The following is a 20,265-nucleotide window of genomic DNA, read 5'->3' as shown; positions in this document are numbered from 1 at the left end:
TAATGTGTATATACAACTAATGAGCATGTTTGACAAACAAGTCCTCAGCTGCCATGAACATTCCAGACAGTAATAATTGTAAAAAATGCTCCTGTTGCCCAGCCATCCTTGTGGCAACTGGTGTACGTTCATGGCCACAATACACGTGAGCCAGGGTTCTAATCTAACATACTCCAAATTTTATTAATGCTGTTTAACTCAACTTTTAAAAATAAAAAAACAATATGAAGATAATTATGCATAATAATAGCTATGAATTCTATGTGTGACTGAGGGTATCCTGACAATTATGTCTTGGTAACTAGAAGATTCTCTTCTGCCCTGGGATGACTTCATACTTCAGTGATTATCATCTACACATGAATGTATAAACTAGGACATTGTCAGGTCACACATACACATGGTTAACCACTCACTCTTTACTGTGTCTATATAATTAATGATAAACACTTGATCTGTTACAAAAAGATAAAACCCCTATGTGGAAGAACATGTATTGTCTATTTTACATAGGCTTGAATGCCACATTGTACAAATTACTTTACTTTTATCAGTTTCTGTAACTAGTTAGGTACGGCTTCTAATCTCACTGCAGTCAACATGTGTGTGTGTGTCTGTGTGTGTGTGTGTGTGTGTGTGTGTGTGTGTGTGTGTGTGTGTGTGTGTGTGTGTGTGCGTGCACATGTAGTCAGAACAGCATCACCCTGTATTTGTTATTGTTAGGCCAAGAATATCAGGATGCTACTCATGCTACCCATGCAGAACAAATATTTTGACAGTTGTGCCTGCCTACACAGCCATTTCATACAGGCCTCCCAACATGTTCTCCCAAACATGCAATGATAATGTCATCAGCTATAAAGTGTTGTCTGACACTATGAAAGCCAGACTTGTGCTGTGCACTTGCTTTAAGTACTGTATTCTGTAGATAGTTAGGGGTTCTAGTCTCACTGTGATCAATTTGTCTGTGTGTCTGCATGTTTAGTTATTTCACATTCTATAGACCATTTTAGAAAAGTATGTGAGACACTTCTGCTACCATCTTCTTCTCACTGGACACTGCCAATGTCATCATCTATAAAATGTCTCACACTATGAAGGCCAGCCTTGCACTGTGGTGCTTGTGTTAAGTACTCTGTTCTGTAGATTAAGTAGGGTTATAATCTCATTTTGGTCATTTGTGTGTGTGTGTGTGTGTGTGTGTGTGTGTGTGTGTGTGTGTGTGTGTGTGTGTGTGTGTGTGTGTGTGTGTGTGTGTATTCAACAATCACTCAACAATTTTAGAACAGCATGTGAGTCCACTTTATAAAGTGCACTCTGACAGTATTCAAGTTAAACTTGTGTTGTGGCAGTAATGTTAGGTGCTGTGTTCTCCAGCTTCTATAACTAGATATTTAGGGGGTCTAATCTGACAGCAGACAACTTGAGTGTGTATACATTTAAATAATAAATTTGAAAGCAAATTTACACAAAGATGTGACTCTATATCCGTGTCAGACACTCCTCCCAACATGTTCTTCTCAGCATACAATGATGTTATAATACTCCATAAAGTGCAGTGTGACAGTGTTAAAGTCAGACATATGTGGTGATGCTAGTGTTACACTGCATGGAATTTAGCTTCTGTATCTGCATAGGTGTAATGTTCAAATAATTTTAACTGGAACTTAGTATAATGTAATGTAAGCAGTGGATCCTTTGTCCCCAGGCCTGCACTGAAAATGGGTATTACCCAGTTGGACTTTCCTAATAAACAAAGACAAATAAATAAATCAGACCCAGTCTCCTGCTGTGTCTGTGGTTGGTGGTACATTACGGTCATTGTATGATCTCCTGAATTGCTTTTCATTTCATTACCATGTAGGAGAACCTTTAATGTAGCCCCTTGTATCTATCATCCCCTTTTTTCTTTGGCCACATGACATCCTTCCTGCAGATGAGTGGAGGATGGCCTCATGTCAAAGATGCATATACACATCATGAAGCTGAGTCCTTCCATGAGCCTCTGCAAGCCAGCTCCAGACCTCTAGATGTGTGACTGCTAATTCTTTCATGGGGTGGTGCACATGTCACATATGGATAGAGGCAGTAGGTAATGCAATCAAACAAAGACACACATATGCACATAGCCTTACTATCTTCCATCATACAGACACAGGAAGTTTGGTTTAAATCGTATAATAATGGCTAGGATTTTGTATGATATTGACCATTAGCATAGTAATGTCCTATGACCCTATGAACATTTCACATATCAATGTTGCTGCCATCAATATGTGTTACGTTGAGGTATGGATGTACAGTAGGTCTACAAGAGGGTATTACAATCTGTGAGGTAATGTACTGATGGCCGCTGCTGCCAATTGATTACACGTTCCTTCCATAACAGCTTTAGTACTATGCCTCTTGAGAATTGCTGACCTAGATGATGCTATGTATATTATTGGCTTAATAAGGCATGTATTTTATTAGTGAAACAGATCAACATTCTATCCAGTTCTCAATCAACCATAACAGTGACACTTGCAGTATGGCACATTTGTGCATGTGTATACCTGCCATCATTAAATGCTCTGTGACATACGTCAATATAAATTCATATTGATTACATGGGCATGTAAGTCATGTTTCATCCACTTGTAATGCTGTGATATACACAAAAATATCACATGTTCTGATTCAGTTGCAACCTTATGGAATTAATTCTATGGGCAATTATGCAGCTATTCCCAAGGATTATTTTGATGGCCACCAGCACAACTGTGACAGTCAGCATTTGTGTCAGTAACTGTTCTGCATGTTCCACAACCAACTCATTTGTAATGTGTCTTTATATGGTATCAGGCCACTCAAATATAGCTTTCCAATGAAAAAAATATAGGCATATGTTGTGTAGTTGCTGTAATAACGTGACAGTGGTAGAGTTGTATGACTGTGTGAACAGTACCACTGTGTGGCATGTAATGCATAACCAAGGTTGTATTTGGAGGTGTTGTCATAAATCATTCATTTAGATAAGTGTGAAATATTAAGGGGAATACACTACTAAGAGCAGAGTTGTTTGTGGATGCCACTAGCCATATTCAAATGAAGAAAATACACAATCTGCTAGCTGACCGTTGGTCTTGCAGTTCACCACCCTGTCCCCATTGGCCATCATCCAAAGTATAGATGCAAACATTACTCACTTTATTTGTTCAGGAGAGCAGCTTATCTGTGCACTCCCTAAGGCTAATAACACAGGAGCAATGAGCTGTGACACTATCTCAGGTTGCCTATACCATGACTTACAACTTGACCTAGCAGACACAGTGGGATACCTATTTAAACACAGCCTCCAGACAGACTATGTTCTTGCAGAACAGCAATAGTCATTTATCTGAACAAGGGGGGGCCATCACTATCTATGTTTAACTGTCGAATAACATTTGCATCGAACGGCTAAACATTGAAGCCTATCCATCAAACGTTCATTCAGCGAACATTCATTTCAGCGAACAGGAAAGTAACTAGTTGGACAATATTTCTCTATCTACCCTTTCCCCACTGTAGTGCAGTCTTGCAGTTGATATATATAGTTGGGGGGTGTGGAGAGGTGGAGCCTCCACCTGGGTAGGTTTGAATACTGTGCTGTGTGAGATGGGGAAGTGTTAGCTAACTAGTTACTTTCCAGGGTGAAAAAATTAACATTCATTGAATGAATGCTCAATGGATATGCTTCAGTGTTTAGCTATTTGATGCAAATGTTATTCAATGGTTAAACATAGACCACAGGGAATTACACACATAATCCTTAATCCCTCATCTGTGAGGCAGACCAAAGATTCATCATGGATCTTATCAGAAAGGACACAGGTAATGTCATAACATTGTACCAAACCCATTTTGCATTTGTTAAGATTACATCATGTCTGTTAAATCTGGCTGCTGTCTTCAAGAAGGTCACCAAGGGCATGCGTGAGGAAAAGAGTGTCATCCTGCATAACTTGACCTGGCCAAGACATGTGACATAAACCCACTCTCAAGTATTATAGAGAAACTGTCTGAAGTGGACATAAACACCAGTTGGTAAGACAAATGGTTCCCATACAGTACACATAATTTCAAATTGTGTGAAGTCTAGCTAGAGTGCTATGACCAGGTCTATACCTCAGAGTTCTGTACTAGGCACTTCATGTACAGTATTTAATTCTCATAAGTCAAGACAAACATAGACATCCTCTGTCTAACCAACTTTGTGGATGACTGCCAATCACTGAATTCAAAAAGACAGTTATGAATATAGTGTAGACAGTATTAACAGACAAAACTGATCATTGCCAGCCCCATGGAGACACAGTAGATGAATAAAAAGCATGATTACGTCCTTTTAAAAGCAAATACATAAGCTAATTACAATACAGACAGCCCACCCCTATGAGTAGATCTGGTGGTACATGATCTGTGTACTCACGTAGATAGTAATCAGAACTTCCACAAGCATGTTACCTCAGGGATGATAAATCCCTTATATGTAGCACAACTCATGAGTACAGGCAGGCCATCCACATCAAAGGACATTATAGTCCCATTGTTCTCAGCCCTCATCACACAAATAATTGAGTACAATTCACACTTTTCCATGTACCTCACCACACATCTTCCAGGGATGATTTACTCAAGTGTATCATTTTTGCCGCAGTGAGCTTCAACACATCTTTTTGGTCATACATAAGTATTCTTTGCGATGCATAACCATTATGAGTTGACAGTGCAAACTTCCTTTAAAGGTGTTCTATAAGATGTATGTGTAATATGTCTTCTATGACACAGCCAATAAATACATACCTTATTAACAACATTGATGGCATGGGTTACATACTTGCAAGAGTGGACTGTGGCATATATATGTCATGTAAACTTCTCAACTAGCCAGGATTTTTCATATTTTAAACTACAGGTATAACAGTGCCCTCTTAACTCTTCCCAAAAGCGGTCATTTTTGAGGAAGGTGTGTTTGATTCCCCTTATTGATTACTGACAAATCATTACAGCTGTACAAGTGTATTCATGCAGAACATGTAATAATAATTCACAATCACATATTTAACGTCAATGTCACACATTAATGGCAGTATTACTCTGATATTATCCATGATTGTGCGTGCTTCTGTCAACTGTTGTCCATGAGTCTGTTGCTATGTGTCATGACTGGTTGAAACCTATAATGACATAACAGTTATATTCAATCAACTCATTTTTTACATCTTCACAATATGCATTTACCCCCTTTGTAGATACTCTCCTTGCTAAATGTCTTCTCCAGTGAATATATCAGGGTGTTTATAGCACAACCAAACATCTCCATTGATACATGACTGTGTGACAGTCACATAATATATAATAACTATGTGATGATATGAATATGCTGTAAAGAACCAAACAAGGGAGCTGTAGCTGACCAAACAAGTAAATCCAGAAAATAGAAATAAGTCTGCTCAAGCAGATGGCTTCAAACACTTTAATGTTAAATGTTGAAAAAAGCACATAAAAACATATAAAAATCAATTTTTACTTTTGATTTTTATACAACATGAATATACCAACACAGAAGAGGTGTAAACAGCAGTATGTACTGTATTATGTACATATGTGATTACTTTTTATGGTACGACTGTCCTGTCATTGGGGGTATATGTACATTGACAAGCCCTTATTTGGTGTACATTACCATGTTTCACTCGTCCTCTTCCCTTTCTTCTTTCCTGATGTTCATGTGTGTGGTGCTTTTCAGTATATACACTTACTCAGACTTCTGTATTAATAATGGCAGTCTACATACCCTTGTTGATCACAAGCAAAACTTTTATTTCAGTATGGCAAAAACATGTTTGTACTGTACTTTGCACTGAGTACATTTTTCTATAATGTGTTAGTACCACACTCATTACATTAAATTAAACCCTGGCAGTTGCACAATGTCACAGAACAAGTTTGCTCTTACGTAAACTTGTCTGCATGTCTGAATGCATTTGTGTTGCTTTACACATTTCCTAGCCGGCAACACATAATTCAATTTAGGCCTTGCGCTAAGTCTACACAGAGTTTATTGAATCCCTGGGTATAACTTGTTTTATACCGTTCACCGGTCTAGTAATTAAAATAATATCATCAACATATGATAACATTATAGGTATCTCTATTCCTTGTTTTGTCATAAAACTTACATGTTTAACTCTTGATTAATATGGTTTGCTACTACATTCATTATTAAAGCAAATATTGTACTACTCAAATGACAACCTCGTCTTATTCCTCTCTTAATATTTACTTCCTCACTTAACTAACCATTAATTAATATTTATTATATTCATATGAAGTCCTACAAGCATCCCTTATCTTATCACTTACATTATAGTATCAAATGTTTTACTTAAATCTTGAAAAATAATATATAGTTTATCTTGTCTATTCAAAATGTCATCTACTATTTTTTAACAATCATTAATAATTCTAAACTTCCTCTATTTTAACACTATATATTGTATCTTGTATAATGTTCACAATTTTTACTTCCATTCATTTGTGTATAATTTTTATAAAAATGTTATAGTTTGTATTATTCAATACTATAGACCTCTAATTTCTTATTTCACTTATTTCGCCTTTTTTCCATATAAATTTAAACATTCCACCACATAATTCATTATATTTAAAACCTACATTGAACCATTCATTTAACACTTCTATAAAATATTCCTTTGGTTCTATTGTCATATTTTTATAAAGTTGGTATTCTATTCCATCAGGTCCCACAACTGATTCTATATTTACTTATCCTAATCTTCTATCTAATTTCTCTAATAATATTCTCTTCTCCAAATTCATATTATCTTGATTAGAAAAGGCTTTTACTGCCCATGATATTACTCCTTTCTTTCCCTTCTCATCAAACATTTCTTTTACATAATCTAAATTCATTATACTTCTTTGATCTCTTGGTATCATTCCCTATTTATCTTTTAATCCCCTCATTACACTGTCTTTTTTTATTACTTTACTTAAGTTTGGAGCAAGTTCTTTTTTATTAAGCTGAAGAAATATATTTGTTTCGATAATACATTCTTATTTTTTTCCTGTTTTTTTCCCATACATTTTTTCATTAATAAAGTATTTATTATTATTTTTTTTCTGAATTACCAAATGCTTCCTCACTTATAGTATTATATAATTTCTTCAGTTCTTTCCTCTTATCTCTTTACCATACAATATAACATTTTGTATGCTTTTTCTTAAAAGATATCCACCATTCAGACCAACCTTTATACAACTGTCTCATACTACTATGATCTTCCCACAATTCTAACCATCTTATTTCCCCTTTTCCTTCCCATTCTCACTTATTTAACCTTTTTAAACATTTTCCCATCTTAATAACATCTTATTTATCTTTTATCTCTACCCAAATAGCTTTATCTGAAAATGGGTTTGCTACACTGTTTCTATAGTACCTTCTTCCATAGTCTGTATTCCATTAAATAACAGAACATAACTTAGTCCCTTTCTGTATATTCCTCTAGTATATGTCCAATTACTCTTATTCCAAATACTTAGTTTATCACATTCATAATTTCCATAAAATTATTAACATCACCTATTTTTTTCTTAAATGACAATTAAAATCTCCTGCTATAATAATTTCTATATTTACAACCACATTTGCAACCAATAATTCAGAATTTGATTAAACATGCGTTCCCCTTGTTTGCTTGAAACATTTGCATCTAATGCAATTATTTTGTATACTGTTTATTTCCATCTATCTATAATAGTTATCCTACGCATTATTACCAACATTAAATTCATAACTTTAACTGTCTTTTTAATCAGAATTCCTATTCCAGAACAAGTATCTCAACCTAAATTCCAAACAATATTATTTAACCATAAACTTTCTGTTTGCAGTTATCCTCTTTGATCAATAATCTAATGTCTTTTAATATTATTATGTCAATCTCATTCTTTACATCATTTTATAATGGTTAACCTCCTATCTGTATTTTTAAGCTATTTACAAATATTTATACCTAATATGCTGCAATTAGCTCTTTTCTTTCTGCAAAAAAATCCTCTTGGATTAATTTTATTAACTTGTCATGCTTTTCCTTCCTTTTTGTTCTATATTTAGCCCTATAAATTATTTTTTTATCTTCCATACCCTTTTGCCAGTTAAATTATTTTTACCTTTAACTAGTTTTCAATGAAACTCTTTATCACTAAACTCAGAAATTTCTTTCATGTTTATGACTTAATTTTTCTATAATTCATTTCCATTTTTTTCTTATTTTTATCTTTACTCATAACTTTCTCTCCTCCTTGCTTCTATCCCTGCTTTTCTTGATTTCTTACTTAAACCTCTTCCTATATTTGTTTCTTCTTCTCTTGCTCAGACCTGCTTATTCTTACTGCTTCATCCTTCCCTTCTTTACAGTCCATACCAATCTGCTCAACCTTATTGCATTTATAACATTTCATTTCACATTTTTTTAATCGTGTCCTATTTCACCACAGACATAACATTTTCTTTTAACACAATCTATAGTTATGTAATCTGTTTTCCACAAAACAAACAAAAATAATAATAAACAAGTTTTCTGTTGACCCCAGTATTTCAAAATCCCTTTTTGCCCTTCAACATTTATAAGGGTAGGAATATGAACAATCTTTGTATTTTTCATTTTTAGTATAATATTATAGTTCCATCCCCAGTCCATAGCCCTCTATCATCATATACTTTAGAAGTGTCTAGTACTTCTTTACATAAGTTACTTAAATGTTGTTTTAAAGACTCTTTTTCAACTTCAGTCCTAAACTGTATATGTATTTTTCTTAGTTTCCTTATAAGAAACGTTAAACACATGTAAATTCCAAAGAGCAAAGTTTTTCTCTTTTCATATTCTCCCAAAAGTTTCTCCATTAGATGTCCATTTTCAAAGATAACATTACAAAAATTATCTTAACTTATTTGAATGAAAGCTCTTACCTCTGAAGGTTTTGTTCCCAATGGCAAAATAATGTTATCCCATACTTCATATCTTTCCAATACTTTTTTCTTCTTTACTGCAAATCCTTACTGTGAAGTTTATTCTCAGTTTATCCTTTTCTTTCTGCTTCTTTTTTCACTTCTCTCTTACTATATTAACATACAATCTATTTTCCTTTACAGCATCCTCATGTGTTACATCAGCATCTTTTTTTTGTATTTTATCCACCAAGTCCCCCAAAGAAATTTCCTTGCTAGTGTCTGGTTCACTCTCTACCAACAAATTCTATAATAAACCATCCTGTATCTCTCCCAACTGGAAGGTCATAATAATAATTTAACTACTGTCCATGGGCTCTGCAGCAAAAAGGTCCTGTTGAAATCTGTATTACGAATCCCATGAATGTTCAATTACTTTCATTTCTATCTCCACACCATCAAAATGCTTATGTATAACTGTTACATCAGGATGGGAAAGCTCAACCCCCGTCCCTATATCTCCATCACACTCCTTTTCCTCCTTTTGTTGATGCAAAAAAACTTTACCACATCAGTTGCTTTCCGTACTTCTGTAATTGCAGATTCAGCAACCATTCCATTTTTTAAAAAAGTGAAACAGTTGACAACAGTTTTGGACACCATATCAATATGTATCCTGCTTCTCTGAGCCACCTACATGCTCAGAATGGAAACCAGAATTCTAGACTACCAATAATCTCACGTCAACACAATGATTAGTAGGGGAAGTTTCCTGATGCCCTGGCCAAATGTCTCCTAGTAGTAGGAATACCATAGAGGCCACTAGCCTAGGGTGAGTAACCTGGTCAATAAAGGATAAATAAGTAAAGTATGAATATAAAAATGCAGGCAGCATTTATTTTTCAGGAAGCAAAGATTTTCTTTTTATTTATTTTATCTTAGGCTTTCCTCTGAGAACACAAGGAAACCATATATTTCCCTTACCTTACAGTATTTGCTATTTAGCACTATTTTATCAGAAAAAAATGTTGCATCCATTAAATGAGCTAGAGATTCCTGCATCAGACTATGCTACCTAAAATATATGAGTGTTTTCTTTGTTTTCTCTCCCTCATGAAGTAAATTCATATTCCCCGCTAACAGACAATAAGTCAATTGTCCTACACTCATTATGTTGCAATTTAAGACCAAAAAAAATAAGTTAAAAAGAAAAAAAAGGTTGTTAGTGTGCTTCCATCACGTATTCTTCAAGCCACATTGGACTGATTGCATAATGAATAATTACAGCCATCTTAGTGCAACTGACAGCTTAAACACTAAAAACTGAAAACATTGTACCCAAATGTCACTGACAAGATAACACATCAGTCAGCTGTTTGTATTTTTTAACAGATAGCTTAAACACTAAAAATGGAAAATGGTATGCCCAAGTGTCACAGACACGCTGCCATGTCAGTTCTTAAGTATGTTCCATGTATATGTGTGTGTGTGTGTGTGTGTGTGTGTGTGTGTGTGTGTGTGTGTGTGTGTGTGTGTCTATATAAATATACATATATATATATATATATATATATATATATATATATATATATATATATATAAAATTGTAGTATTTATTAAAACAGCTTAATTCATAGTTTTCATTGCTTCCATTCCCCCCCTTTTACAGGTATAATTCAGTCAGTTGGAGCATTTTTATGCTATTTCACTGTGCTTGCCCAACAAGGTTACCTTCCATCCAGGGCAGTTAACATCCGTGTGTACTGGGAAAATGTCAATGATCATGAGTTGGAGGACAGCTATGGACAAGAATGGGTAAGGAAAAATTAATTGTTTTTTATCTGCTTGTATTTATTATTAATTATTTTAATTTTATGTATTTGTTAGTCAGGTAACCCTGGGACAAGCAAGGAAAATTCTCTGCTTTGCTGTCAGTGGTCACAAAGGTATAATTGATAATTGATACCAGGGGAATCAAACCCAGGACTACTGCTTGTTAGCAACCCATAGCCTTATTTTGTTTCTCTAGACTGCCAGAGTTTACAGCTGTAGGAACTAGTAAATTAATCATGCCACAAAATATCATATTTTTTATTTGCCTATCTTTTAAGCGACTAGCCAAAGTAAATTTTCTTTATTTTCAAGTTGTAATAAATTGCAACATATTTTGGTCAAGTTGTGGGTAATGGGGCGTCAATGTATCTTCTTGTGGAAGGCCTGAAGTTTCGTAACAGGTGTTTGGGAATTACAATGCTCTCTACCTTTCTTTAACTTGGGCGGATCTACATATGCCTAACTTAATCATTAACTAGCAGAGTTAAATATTCTGTTTGCAAAACTTAATTTAGTATGTGCTGAATAGGTCGTTTATTGGTTGACTGTCTATTTATACTAATTTCTTTAAAAAGACATATAGGCAGCGTCAGTTGTTGGAATGGGCTTGCTACACTGCCTTCTTCATCAGCATTGTCATTGAGCAGCTTGCAGACTTGATTATTCGCAAGACCCGAAGGAATTCACTTTTCACTCAGGGACTCTTGAGGTTTGTATGCATTACTTGTAACTCTCTGTTATAGGTGAAACAAATGTGCTATATTGCTAGAGAGCTTGTCATTAAAGTTCATAATCTGCAAGGTAGATAAAATGACTGTTTCAGAAAAGGACATGGAATATCCGAAAGTTTTACCACACCCAAGTGACAAACATGAAGTATATAATTCAACAGATAATAAGGAAAAGGAACAACTTATATAGACAAAGTATTGCTGACAAAGCCAAGTTAAGATTGCAAAAATATTAGTCCAACCTATTCTAGATGAGCTTCTAGAAAGTCAACAATTTTTATTATTAATACCTACCTCCCTACACAGATCATAACTGTCTTTTGTTCCTCCTAACATTTCTTTCATTCTACAGTTAACTCTTCTGTTCCTTCCATCCTGCATTGACATTTTACAACATCCAATGGCTACTTCAGGGCTTGTCTTTTTCAAGTGAGAGTTCATTCCAGCACTCTATCATTTCCCAGTAGCTCAAGACTCACTCTAATGACCCAACACCACAGAGTTCAAGCAGCGACATTCATACTGAGTCCCCCTATGATTACTGAGCCAACACTGGCTTCTCAGTCCTATCCCACTGCTCCTGTACAGTCTCCACTAGTATCTTGAATTGCTGTATAAACCCAGGTCAGCTGGGAAACAATTCGGGTGTGATCCCTTTGTGGTACAGATATGGTAACTGCACAGAATAGAATGCCTATTACAAATCTAGTTTTCTATTTCATACAATAGCTGCACTGTTTATTAAAGTTAGTGATACTTCTCATACTTTACTGTGTCAAACATCTGCAACTGTAGCCTTTTTTCTTGGCCTCTGCAAAGCAACTGATGTTACTGTTCACCATAAGTGGCTAAATATGTTATCTGATTCTGTTTATGGCCACAGTATCCTGCATTTGTTCAGCAGCTACTCACAGACAGATGATGATGTTCGTCTGTTTGCAGATGACCAATTATATTTTATAAGGATTCCATTTAAGATGAGATGTTACAATGGTTTAACTAACAACATGACAGCGAGGCTGTGCTGGTAGACAACATTCTACATTAACAGTATCAGTGCCTCAGCACATTGTGCTCTCAACTTTAATGCCTAGAAAATCAGAATGCTGTGCACCCTATGCCTACGTCAAGTACTTGCACTCATTTTCAGTACTAACATTGACTGTAGTACAGCATTATGGGAGTGCTACACTCCTATGCAGCTATCCTTTAAATGAGATATTAAATCTGTATGCACTCAGCATTAGCATCTATGTAGTATCCTTAATCCAAGATGGGCAAGCTGGCATCATATGCTAACTCACAACTCCCCTGTCTCCTCCAAATCCTGTCCCACTGTTCAAACCAGGATCATTGGAGCTGCAGTAAGAAATGTTATTCTGTCTCCATCTAATTATCAAACTGGCCAATCCAGTGTTGTACATTTTGGGAAACATAACATAACTGGATTTACCTTCCTGGATGACTGTTAGTGGCCCAATCACTGGAACCTTTACTGCATGACTTAAGTCTAACAGTCTTTGACACATTCATTGTGAATTGCAATATATGTATATGTATAAGAAATCATTCTTAACACAAGAGACTTGGTGACACTTCTAAGGCATATGGCAGACAATTCTGACAAAAGTATTTCAGTCTTTAAGTCAGATATTCAGAATGCAATGACAAAGTTGTCTTGCCAGCATATAATTACAGTAAGGCAGGACCTAAAGGCCCTAGCTGCACATCTTGTATTTTCCCAGAAACTTTTGCAAAAACTCTACATGACAGGATCTCAAGGAAGTCTCATGGAATATTTGTACTCAGTCATCAGATGTGCTAGAGAAATCACTTCATCTTCCAAGGCAATAACAAAGAAACTTTCTTTGTAGGTAGATTGAGTCTACCTATCCAAAGCTATGTCTGTGATATCTCCAATAAAATATCTCAACAGCTCTTTGAACTATGCTTGAGCAGCCTACTTCAACAATCTCTTGGTGCAGGGCATGAGGTCTCTTTCTATTGTTTTTAAAAGTCGAGTACCTTCCTTATATACCAGCCTCCTCCCTTCTAATTAAATTAATAGAGGAAATTAATGCTGGATTAATAAGCCTCCAGATAAAGGCAAACTCATCTTCTCCTGTGCTAATAGTGATCAATTACATTTAATATAAATCACTTCATTAAATGTTATTAAACCTAAAACCTGATTGTAAACAAAAAGAAGAATGATGAAGTTAAAAACCCATAATGCTTAATAATAAAACACTACTAGAACATCTTTATATTGCTAATAAAAGCCTAAATTCAGAATAACGAGCAGAAACTAACAACCTTTCCCTAATTAACCAGATCCAAATAAAAAAATAAGAATGCAAAACTGTAGAATAAACACCAATGAATGCGAAGACTTTGGAGCTGATTCTGCTTTATTAATTGAGCACTTTTGTACTGGGTTTAATGGACTTCTTCAGAATAAAACTAGGAGACCCAGGTTGACAGTAATCTTTCGTTTGACACTCACGTTGCCAAAGTAGTTAGGAAGACCTTCTACATTGCCCACCTGATCATGAAGGGATTCACATCTAGATCAAGGGAAGTCATCGTCCCCCTGTACTCATCACTCATCAGACCAATGATTGAGTACAATGCCCCATTCGGAATGTATCTGACACGACACCTGCAGCAACTGGAAAGGCCCCAAAAATTCCTCACCAAAAGGATAAAGGGTCTCAAAAATATGTCCTATGCTGCCCGACTGAAGGAACTCCAGCTCTATTCAGTCACTTACCGTCTGCTCAGAGGTGACCTGTGCCTGACATACAAGGCCATGTCCAACCCAGAATTGATGAATATGCTTCACCTCAAAAAATATAGATCCCTCAGAACTACAAGGGCGGGAGACTTAAATCTTGACACGGTTATTAATAGGACGTGCTGGAGGGACAGATTCATCACCCAGAGACTCCCTATGCTGTGGAACAAAATCCCGATACATGTGAGGCAGAGCACCTTGCTGGCTTTGTTCAAGAGAAATCTTGACCAATGGATGGGAGATCGCAGATATACCCCAGGGATTATCTCAGTGTCACTGCTTGACAGAGGCACAGCAAAATAATGGGCATACTATCCTCCAAAATAAAGGGGTGGCGAAAGCCACAAAACTCTGGGCTAGGCTTATAAATGCCCTTGGGCAGATAGCCTAGTATGAACCTATGAACCTATGAACCTATGAACACAAAGATCCTGATTCAAGTGCTATGGAAACCAAATGGAAATCACTGTATTTAGTTGTGTGTGGGAATGTTAGTTTTATTCTGAAGAAGTCCATTAAACCCAGGACGAAAGCACTCAACTAATTAACTAGATATTATTGAATTTTAAAAGATTTACATATTCCAACCACCAAATTAAAAACCTATTAATTTCCATATTCCCAATTGCTTTTACTGGTGAGTGTTTGATCTCCTTTGATGTTAGCAAAATGTTAGAATTTAGAAAGGGTAATTTGATGTACTGGAATCAGTTTTTATCCACAAATAAAATTCACCAGCCAATTACTTAATTGCTAGATATAGTTTACAAAATTGTAATTGTCTTGATATCCAAACCTGTAAAGAATTATTTCATATCAAAATTGTATTAACATTAGAAGCATATGGTAAAAATATTCCTAAAATCCTAGACATTATCTTTACTATTATAATGGATCCCTAAGGAACATTTTATTCATATATTTGATATATAAAACCATGAGAACTGAGTTTAGCTTTACAGATGTGTCTTATTGGAATTATTCTACTAAAATAAATAAGAAGGAATTTACAGTAAATAACAAAAGGCTTTGTTTGAAGTCAGCAGGAAGAACCACATCCTCTCCTTACTGAAGAATCTATACTTGGAAGTTCTTACATATATGTTTCTTTACACCACAAAGAATGGTGTCCCCCTTTTGGGATGACTTTAGATATTTCTATAAAGCACTGTGGTCAGATAATTGTATAATTTCTGATTCTCTCATACCATTTAATGTGGCAGTTCCAGAAGTCATTCCCAAAAATCAAATATATATATTATTGTCAATACTAGAGATTGCAAGGAAAGTTGTTACGAAGAACTGGAAATCTAAAACTACTCTCTTATTCAACAGTGAATTTATTCATTTAGCCAAATCAGTATGTAATAGTGAAATCTTCACAATAAAATTGAGAGCAAAGAATTTAACCCATAAGCTAATTGTCTTGGAAAAATTGTGTTATTTGTTAAAAAAAATATTGTGTTTTTCTTTTATATATTTGTATTGTTATGGACATTGCATATAGTTTACTATAGTTGTATTTGTAAATACTTTGAGTTTTTTTTTTGACTTTCTAATGTAAATAAAACTTTTTTGAGAAAAAAACATAATGCTTATTAAAATATTTCATAATGCTTTTCCATTCTTAAATTCCAGGGAAGTAAATAGTGTGGGAAGAAATAGCCAGGGAATTGTTATGGCTAGGCTTGTATAGACCCTAGGGCCGATAGCCTAGTACCAACTTATGAACCTATGAACAATGCCTATCCCAAGCTTGCAAAAAATAATGACTACAGGGTTACCTTCATCCTGAAAATACTGGCAATGGAAATCATCTCATTAAGACTAAACTTGACAGTGGAATTATTTTAGCTGCCATTTAAGCTACTTTACCTCCAGCAAATCTTTGAAGCCCTCATCACCCAAATTCATATTATAACAATATCCACAATATAAAACTTAAAAGTGTGGTCATTGTTATATATAATATGTTTATATAAGGCATTACGTTCATCATATTTTTAATGTCATAAAGGTGCTGGTAAATTCTGACCTTTAATATCTTTTCTTTTTCTTTCAGCATAGAAACAAAGACATTCAGTACACTGTGCAATATACACCATTCTGCAACTAAAACAGTAATACAATTGTGGGATTTGAACTTCAACAAACCCTTCAGTAAAAAATGTTTCTCCTTCTAAAATCAGCGAGCATTGTTTACAATGCCAGCATAACTTCATACCCAAAGAAATACTCCCAACTTTACATCTCTCTAAAATATTCTTAATACAAACATCCTTTAAAGACTGCTCTTGGCGAAGGTCCCAATTGCTGGAATTGTTCACCAGCAATAAAAAAAGTCCCACTTTTTGTTAATTACACCCTTGACAGCACTGAAGTCCAGGTTACAGGATAGGATCATGACTTAACTTAAATCTAATCTCTCCTCTTGTTGGTCATTCTTGTGAAACACAAAATCATTTTTACCTAAAAGGGGTAATATATCTCCTGTTGTCTTTTAACCTTGACCTTGTCCACAATAGTCCTAATAAATGCTTTGGAGTAACCCCTTTTTTTCAACATCCCACTTAACTTAATGCATTCATCTTGGAAAAGCTTGTCCTGGGACACCATCCAAACTAACCTAACCATCTGCCCTTTTACCAGAGCTCTTTCTTGAAAATAAGGGTGCCAGCTGGAGAAATGCAACAATGAATTTAAATGAGTAGGTTTTCTAAAAATGCTGGATTCAAATGTGTTGTTATCTCTATTTTTGAAAATCGAAACATCCAAATAACTAATCTTGTCAAGTGCATAATTCATAGTAAATTTAAAAAATTCAGATGTAACATTAATATAAGAAAAGGTTCATTGAGTTTATCCAGACTGTCATTCCAACATATAATAATGTCATCCAGAAAACAGACATACAGGGACCAAGATTTGTTGAAACCAGAATTACAAACAGTTCTATTCCCTTACCTAGTTCTTAAGTTTGATGAGTTTTCAGCAGTTGGTTAACAGAGATGATGATATTACCCCAGCACAGTGATCTGTTTTGGCAGGAGACTCCAATGATTTGGGAGACGGTAAGGTGAAACCCACCATGACTCCTTTGAGAAGCAGATATGGGAAGATGAATCGACCATGACTGTGCCAAAATGAATGGTTCAGTGAGAACGTCGAACTCAGGGTGAGTGCCAATAGTGATTACTCTCATTGTGGTACATAAGATAAGCAATTACATGTCATCATCATCATCATTAGCCCCCCTTTATCCCATTTTTTTCTACATGGGGTCAGGGTATTGTGTTAACTGTTGCCAACTCTCTCAAATCAGTGCCACACTCCCGCCTTCTACAACACTCATGCCTAACTGCCACAGATCTTCTTTCATACAATCCATCTACCTCTTTGCTGGACATGCTTGCTTCCTCTTACCTTCTTCTTGTCTGTCCCAAATCTTCTTCACCAGATTGTCTTCTGATTTTCTGCACGTGTCCAAACCACCGTAATCTGTTCTCTTTGATCTTTTCTGCAATTGGAGCTACTTTGGCTTCTGCTTTAATGTCCTCATTTCTTCATCTGTCCCACAGTGTGCATCCTATCACCCTTATCAGACACTTTATTTCCATCACCTCTAGCTTCTTCAACTGTTCTGCTTTTTACTGCCCAGGTTTCTGTACCATACAGTAGCAATGGTCACATCAATGTCTAGTACATCTCACTTTTCAGCTTCTTTGGCATTCTTCTGTCATATACTACACCTGCCACTCTATGCCAGTTAGCTGCAGCCCCTAGCTTCGACATCTTCATTCAGACTTCCTTTTTCCTCAACCATCCCTCCCAGATACTTGAAGCTGTTTACCTGCTCCACTATCTTCACTTCTGTCTCTATTCTCAGCTTCTTCTGATTTCCCCAATTTCCTGCCATTGCCACTGTCTTATCTGTATTTAGTTTCATTCCATGTGCCTTCAGTTTTCCATTCCATTCTCCTATCTTTTGCTTAAGTTCTAGATCAGGGTCTGCCTGTAATGCCACATCGTCTGCATACAGCAACTTTGTTGATCTGTCCCATCTGACCTGTTTGCTAATGTAGTCCATCACCATTATGAATAGCAGTGGGCTCAGAGCTGAACCCTGATGGACACCCAATTCCACTAGGAGCACTGTTCATACAATTACGTGTCCTTGAATCTAAATTGGTCAAATATAGGAAGGTGCAAGTAGAAAATTGCTAGCTTAAAGAATGTATCTGAGTGCAGAGAGTGCCTAAAGGATTTAAATGCTGGAAATATCCAACATAACTTGTGATTGTTTCTCCATTACATCAGGACTTGTTTAAATTGTTTGTCTGACATGGATGTAAGTTTATGGAAGTGCTTATAAGGCACAATATTAAGAATATTGACAAACATGCATGCCACTACTGAGTTGGACAATAATATTACTGGTGATTTGCTATTTACTTTTAAAGATTATTTTTGCAATATTTTTGATAGGTTGATAGAATACGTAATGATGTTAAGGACAAGAAGGAGAAGAAGTTAGGGAGGGATAAAATGGAATATGAAAAAGTTTGTGCCTATCCTCCCTCAGTAACAATGGGTATAGAAGAAACAAACATTTTACACCACTCACAGTCCTGTTTCAGGTGACATTAATACCATTCAGTGTGAGCCACTTAGTCAGGAGATCCCTTTGGACCCCCACCTCTCAGAAGAACTGAGAGGATAAAGAACAGGGGCAATCAGAGAGGGGAAGTCAACTTGGAGGTGAGGCAGTGTGAAGGGAAACACAGAATGCTAGTTATCAACAGTTCAACAGGAGGACTGGGAGAGAAGATAAGTACTGGAGGTAGAAAATTGGTCAACAGTATTAAATAATCAAGGGAATTTCAAACATTTCAATTATAGTAATATTTTTATCAACTACGAATGGGCTAATTTATTTGAAAATGGCCTTACTTTTGTACCCACAAGAAGAACCAAGGTGGAGTATGTTTTGATTGGCATCAGGTTATTTACTAGGAAGTCAAATCTCTGTCTTTATTTTTCCAACAGTAATTACACTGACTTGAGTTGGTCTAACCCTGTACTTTAAACCGTCGCTTGCATCCCATGATATATTTATTCAAAAGAATGTGTGAATCGGATATTAGAAAGATCATAAGCTCAAGTAACAAGTCAGTGAAGAGGAACTTAAGTCTTGAAGAAAAGACATTGTTGCAGCATATACATAATGTTAGGAAAATTAGTTTGATGAAACCAGATAAAGGTGGGGGGTCTGGTCATTATGAATTCTAATGACTACGTTGACAAAATGTTCACCATTTTGTACAGTGACAATTATGGAGTGGTTTACATTAACCAGAGAAATATTTTTTTTTCACAGTATTGATACTATGTTACATGACTATTGGACACAAGGACAGATCACCAAACAGGAATATGATTTTTTATCCCACTATATTTGGGATACCCAAAATTCATAAGAATTTATAGTTGATGCTAAATCATGCATAAATTTTTATTTGGCTAAGCTTACTGACATTAAATTTAAGAATGAGGTGACCGATATCCAATACCTTTACAAGGATTCATGGGATTTTTTAACTAGAATCACACATTCCTTGTAAAAGGACAAACTCATTTTTGTCGCCATAGATACTAAGGATTTATTTTCGGTTTTCCCACATGATGTAGGTATAGACTGATTTTATGAATACCTATGCCAGCTTGATCATAATGTCATTATTTTACTGAGAAGTCTCATGGAAATTATACTGAGTAATAGGTTCATAGGTGGTTACTTGACTATTCACCCACAGGTCTTTGTAAGCTTAGTCATGTGTACCCAATATACTACTAGAGAAACCCAATATAAAGGATCTTGCCTAAACTCGAGATCTTAGTTAGCA

General features: G+C 35.6%; 1 protein-coding gene across 1 annotated transcript in view; it reads left to right on the top strand.

The window, feature by feature from the left end:
- ATP12A (ATPase H+/K+ transporting non-gastric alpha2 subunit) overlaps positions 1-20,265 on the top strand; it is a 534,499-nt gene that overhangs the window by 422,484 nt on the left and 91,750 nt on the right. Inside the window, exons 19-20 of the mRNA XM_044081130.1 lie at positions 10,671-10,816; positions 11,410-11,543. Coding sequence (XP_043937065.1) covers positions 10,671-10,816; positions 11,410-11,543 — 280 coding nt within the window. The remainder of the gene's footprint in view (positions 1-10,670; positions 10,817-11,409; positions 11,544-20,265) is intronic.

Source organism: Protopterus annectens, chromosome 8.part0 (assembly GCF_019279795.1).
Source record: "Protopterus annectens isolate FY-2018-M chromosome 8.part0, PAN1.0, whole genome shotgun sequence".
Classification (NCBI taxonomy): Eukaryota; Metazoa; Chordata; order Ceratodontiformes; family Protopteridae; genus Protopterus; species Protopterus annectens.
This window is presented reverse-complemented; position numbering and strand designations above follow the sequence as displayed.